Source organism: Lepisma saccharinum, chromosome 2, assembly GCF_977018435.1.
Source record: "Lepisma saccharinum chromosome 2, izLepSacc3.1, whole genome shotgun sequence".
Lineage (NCBI taxonomy): Eukaryota > Metazoa > Arthropoda > Insecta > Zygentoma > Lepismatidae > Lepisma > Lepisma saccharinum.
This window is the reverse complement of record NC_139230.1, coordinates 24,946,517-24,952,765: the sequence shown is the minus strand read 5'-3', so window position 1 is coordinate 24,952,765 and position 6,249 is coordinate 24,946,517. Positions and strand designations below refer to the sequence as shown.

The 6,249-nt window shown below is 37.7% G+C and overlaps 1 protein-coding gene across 1 annotated transcript in view; it reads left to right on the top strand.

Annotated features, from left to right (window-relative positions):
* The window catches only part of LOC145981499 (uncharacterized), a 48,568-nt gene that overhangs the window by 1,645 nt on the left and 40,674 nt on the right, over nucleotides 1–6,249 (top strand). The window contains exons 3-4 of the mRNA XM_083114779.1: nucleotides 2,457–2,591; nucleotides 3,724–3,977. Of these exons, the coding sequence (XP_082970905.1) occupies nucleotides 2,457–2,591; nucleotides 3,724–3,977 (389 nt within the window). The remainder of the gene's footprint in view (nucleotides 1–2,456; nucleotides 2,592–3,723; nucleotides 3,978–6,249) is intronic.

The following is a 6,249-nucleotide window of genomic DNA, read 5'->3' as shown; positions in this document are numbered from 1 at the left end:
CTTGTACAGTTTATTTTTTTATTTATTTTGAATATGTAGACCCTTGCTGAGAGGGCATGCAAAATGTCAAACTACATGAACTGTTTGTATTTTATGTTTTACAATAATTTTCATTATTGATGCATTGTCTATGCATGTAAACTACAGCTGTAAACTAAATCTGCCTTTTTAATATAATTATATGAGGACCAACAGTTTAACCTTTTGGAGCCCAAGGCCATTTTCACATGTAACCCCCTTGATGCCCGAGCCGATTTTGAGCAAAATGCAGAGTTTCAATTAAATGAGTGTAGATCAGAGGCTAATTGCCCTAGAGAGATGAGTGATATACCGTTGTACACAGAATGAACCAGAGATTCAGACTATATAGAATTTATGCAAATTTGGCATATATGTGGTGGGGGGATGGGGAGAACTCTCAAAATTCCAAAATTTCGGAAAGAATGGGGATTAAAACTTGCATCCATTGATTTCAAGGCACTATGCCATCATGGATTTCTACATAGATTGGTCTATTCTGTACCAGAGTTTTTATTTTTTTTATATTTGCAACATACATGTCTTGCTAGAAATTTAGAATAATATTAATAAGAACAGCAACAAGGCAATACCTCATGGACACTGCACTAGTAAAGGCCATTCTGTGTGAAAGTACAATGAAACTCATATGAGTAAGAGTGAAGAGTGTAGTTGATTGGTGTGTATTGTGCTTCATTTAGAAGGATTATTTTATTGGATCCAATATGTCAGAGCAGTTTTCTAGAAAGTTCATGGCAAGTTGAATCGCATGCATGTATGTAGTATCGTAACTAACATTCTCTGCCCCCCACCCCCCTGCAACTTTCAGTTGTGTGCCCCTATACTGTTTTTTTTTTAAAAATCTCCTTTTCTAAAATATTAATTCACGCCTACATTTATGTGCATACAGATATGAAATTACACACGATTGATTGATTGAGTTGGTGTTTTATGTCCACTTTATGAACAGTAAGGCTAATTGGGACTGGACCTGCAGTTTAAAGTGGGATCCAAACCACTATGTGCCTCCACCGAGTATTGAACCCGGAAACCCTTGATTACAAGTTGACAATGCTGCCACTGCGCCATCGGGGAGGCCTAGTACACACATGAAAATACACTGTTACTACAAAATTACGATATTGTTAAATGCCAATTACCAGTCTTCTGCGTTTTTTGATGGAAGCAAATTCTGCTATTTTGGTCAAGTCCAGTTTTCGAGCCCAATCGCTTTCGATGCTTAACAGCGCCAGTCCACACAATGCCATTTCTGTCATTCTGCTTTTCAAGTAATTTTTGCTTGGAAACCAATCTCTCAGTTGATGGAGACATCACAGGTAGGGTCAAATACAGCATAGAAGTGCATACATCAGGAATGCTATTAGCTATTAGCTAGAATTTTGTTTTCCAACAAGAGAAATTCTGCAAACTTCACTGATGTTCGACATGTTTTTTCTTTTGATTTCAGTGGATACTATATTCCAAAAACAAACAATTTCTGTAGCTATAGTGCGAGATATATCGTCTTCATATTTCTTCCGGAAATTACTAGCTGATTCCACTAATCGTCTGTTGGTGTGTTCTATTAGGGCTGCGGGGCTTAAAAAGGTGAAGCTTTCTTTGATATGTTTCATACTCTGAAACATATTGTTTACTTGAGTTATTAGAATATCCAAAGCACAGTAGAAAATCTTTACTTTAAAATAATCAAGGGGGTCGAGAAACATCTTCTGTCAGTTCCTCGAAGTATTTTTATGTTTCTTTTCCGTTTGATGGAAATTGTAAATAGGGGCAGGGAGTGATAAAAGTCAGTGTTTCCAGCACAATTTCTTGCCTGGTGTCTGTCTACCCTTCGGTGACATAAAACCAATGACTTGAACTATAGAGCAAATGCAGGTTTTCTTCTAATCTGGTAATTTCTACCTCTTCTAGTGATTAACATTTTCTGTTTGCAGTTGTAGGAGCATAAAAATATTTGGTTGAAAATATATTTTAACGCCGAGAGGAAATCTTTTGTAAACTATCAGTCTTTCAAAATTTATCATTCTTACTGCACCCCGTAAGCTCTTGCACCCGTCCCCCATGCTGCGGGGGTGTTGCATGTATGTATTTACATTCAGTATAACATTGTAACTTTAGAGCAAAACAGTGTTAATGAATAATCAGGTGTGTTCATCACTGAAACACAATTTCTGGAAAATGTCTGGTTGTCATAGACATAATCATTACATAAGATATTAGAATTTAGCATTTTCAGTAATGGCCAAGTGTGCACTAGTTTAATAAAATTATGTTTTAGCTAAGTTTATTGGAAGTAACCATCTTGCACATTCATGATGATGTCAGTCTTTTCCACATTACAAGCTCTTCAGCTGTGGGTCCATATGAAATGAGAATAATAATTGAATGTAACATATTTTTATTTTGTTTTTTGTTAGTGTTGGGGATTCAACTCAGGACCCTTATCCTGGACTGGGAAAATTTACATTATTTTGGACAGATGTGCAGCCAACATTAGTTTGTTCATCTGGGCACCTGATATATCCATTTCGTCTTCCTTTTTGGGTTCTGAGGTAATGTGACAAAAGGTAGCATTGTTTAATAGATTTAAAAACGTATGGTATCTCTAAGTAAAACATGATCTTTTGATGCTAAAAAATGGAAAATATTTCTTTTTATGTGCCAAGCATATTAAAAATATGTTCTAAAATTGAAAATATCTGGTAACATATTATTAATTTCTTACTTATCTCAAACACATCTAAAAAATGCCCAAAAGTTGTTGAATTGCAGATTTTCTTTCCAGTATTCCAGATCTGTTTTGATTCTTCTTTTTTCCCCTCACCTTGTTATTTCCCCTACCTCAGTGAAATTGTCACTTATACAGAACTTACTGCTGTTATTGTGCTTAAAACATGTTTTTCATTTTTATTTTGACCTACTGCTCTTTAAATCACCATTGGCTCATTGAACATTTTCTTTTGTCACATATTCATTTAAATTCCATACAATCTGAACCTACCCTCATATGTCTGGTCATAGTCATTACCTTCCAAAACGTAGTCATGAAATGTCGTCTCAAAACTCCTCCATGTCCCTCCAATATAGATTTTCTTTACAGTTTCCACATTTACACCATCAATTCTTTTTCCTCAAGGTGTCTGTTATACATTTTACTAATGCTGGGCTACTATTGTGCCATAGCAGTAAAATCTCATGCAAGCTCATAAGCATATGCAAAACACTAATGCATTTTTTTTATCTTTGCTTCTTTTGTAATTTTTTTTCTTCTTTTTTTTCAGCCATTTAGACTTTGCTTTTCTAACAAGATTCAACCCAACTACATGTTGCAGTAGTGACACATTCTCTGAAGAAAGTGGTAGTTATCTTGAGCTGTCATGCCTCTTATCTTTCACTCCTTTTCCCAACTACAGTGATGCACGCAAATTCATCATTACATAGCAACGGAAGATATGTTCCTTTATCATAATCAGTTTCCTCCTTCAGCTAGGCCTCCCCGTAGCCTTGAAATCAAGGGGTCCTGGGTTCGATACCTGGTGGTGGCACATAGTGGTTCAGATCCCACTTTAAACTGTAGGTCTAGTCCCAATTAGCCTTACTGTGCATAAAGTGAACACCAATTCAAAATCCTCCTTCAGCTTTATTGCAGTCCAAGTGCTAATAACATTTTTGTGATATTTTCAGACCTCTGAATGTATCAGAAATATTACTACTTGAGGCGGAGCTTTACTTGAAATTCCTTAAAGGAAACGGAACACATTTGGATACAAATTTAAAATCTGATGATTCCAGTTTGCCTAAGAAGAGTATTATATCTCGACTTCTGGCTTGCATGAAAGGCATACCAAAATCTTATCCAAGAGTTGCATATTTCATTAAGTATGTAATCTTGAGTATTCAAAAAAAGCTTATTCCAAATTACGAAGAGAACCAAATATGTAAGTATATTTGATTATTTAACACTATGTATAATCTATAATTTCATAATTAATGATATGTATGTAATTGCATGATGGCTCACATATATACTCTGTAATCAGAAATATACGGACACCCACCTGAAAACACTGGCAGTCAATACGGTGTTGGCCCACCCTTAGCCTTGATGACAGCCTTCACTCTCGCAGGCATACATTCAATCAGGTGGTGGAAGGTTTCCTGGGGAATGGCAGCCCTTTCCTTGTGGAGAGCCAAAATGAGAAGAGGTATTGATGTGGGTCGGTGTGGTCTAGCACGAAGTCGGCATTCCAAAACATCCCAGAGATGTTCTATGGGATTCAAATCAGGACTCTGCACAGGTCAGTCCATTATACATGCCGCAAAATTAGTTTGGTATTGAGAGCTGAAGGAACACACATCACAGTGTTGCCATATCGTGTGGTACGGTATTCAGTGCAGCCGTCTGACACTGTGTCGAGGAAAACGTGTTATGAAAAGGAACAAAATGATGAAATGTGTTATTGTTATTGTTTTTTGAGGGAAACTGGATTCATTTACGTGTTATGAAAAGGAACAACAATGATGAAATGTGTTCTTGTTTTCTCTCTTCATTTCCATCTCCCTTACAACATGAACGAATTAACGAAATGAGCGTTGTTTATAGGTTACCTTTTCAATCCATTCTGAAAATATTGAATATATACACTTGCAAAAACCATTTCTTTCCAAAGTCGTCGTTAAAGTCTGCCCATCTTTCAATTATATCGCAACTGAAGTGCACAAAAGTGCAGTTGGTGGGCCGTCTGACTTTCATGCGGGAGACCTGCGGTGGTTTGTGGAACTTTTTTCAAATATCCCAAGCGGCAATCCCATTGTACCCTCAGATGTGTCATCAGTCCATTCTTTATTGACACTGTGAATGACATTTACCCAGGTTTCATCAAGCCAAACGATTTCCTCAAAATTTTGCTTCATAATTTTCCTATGTAAGGTTTCTCCATGAGTATTTTGCGTCCATTAATTTATTTGTACGAGAATCCCAGAGATTTTATGACTGTCCTTAAAGATGTTTCCCCACATTGAAAAAGTCCCAAATCTTTCAACGAAACGCGCAGTTTCTGAACAGTGGGATGATCTTTCCTCCTATAATAAGAGTAAATATGGTGACGAATAGCATCTTGCTGAAAGGTATCTAAATTTGTCATGCGTTTACTGATATTCCCCTGCTTTCCTGGGGTTTCCAATTTTCAAGCCTTGCATTGATTTATTTCCACCACATTATATTTTTATTTCCCTAGTTTAACAACAGTGTTCTAAGACACGCTGTCAGCAGCAGCAGTCCTGTTCAGAAGTTTATTTACAGAAATGATTGGACCCCTATTGTTTTTCTCTTGCTCAAAATATTTGCGCACAGAACAAACGATCTCCTGTGTTTTGCCTTTGAGCGGAATTCCTTTATCGAAAGCTTTCTTTCTTTTAGTGCATGGCCTCTTTGGTACATTGTCATCTCGAGTATTGTCTCCTGTGTTTGACATTCTTCACACAAGCAGAACACAGAAAATTATGTACAAAAAAAATTACACACTAAAACAACACGCTATATACAACAAAGAATACGCTAAATTCAAAACACTACACAAATGGACCGGTTAAAATATCACAGCACCACAATGCAACACAACAAACAAACAACATGTCCTCTCCCAACAACTTGAAAACTGATCACAGGAACTATCACCTGATAAGTGGCAACACTGTGATAAACATTTTCTGTTGCTAGGTAACCAGGGCTTGTGTGAAGCACTGGTAAGATTTTGATTGGCTCGCATGCCAGCAACCCACCCTCCCGCAGTGATGTAGACCCGGTTTCTCCACGTGCTTCACAAGCGTCAATACCAAACTAATTTTGCGGCAGGTATAGTGGGACGTAGTTGTCGTCAAATCACTCCTCCCAGAAGCCCTGCAGTACGGATGGGTGCTTGGTCGTGTTGAAAGACACAATGGTCATCCCCGAACTGGTCTTCGATGGTAGGCAGCATGAAAGCTGTTAAAATGTCAATGTAAGCTTGTGCCGTGACATTGCCATGTAAAGCAACAAGGGGGCCAAGCCCCCTCCAGGAGAAACATGACCACACTGTAACCCCACCACCCCTGAATCTTATTGTCGGTACTATACAGGCTGGTAGATGTAGTTCACCACACCCACACCCTACCATTGGATCGCCACATTGTGTACCATGGTTTTCCACTGTTCTACGGTCCAGTTTCAAT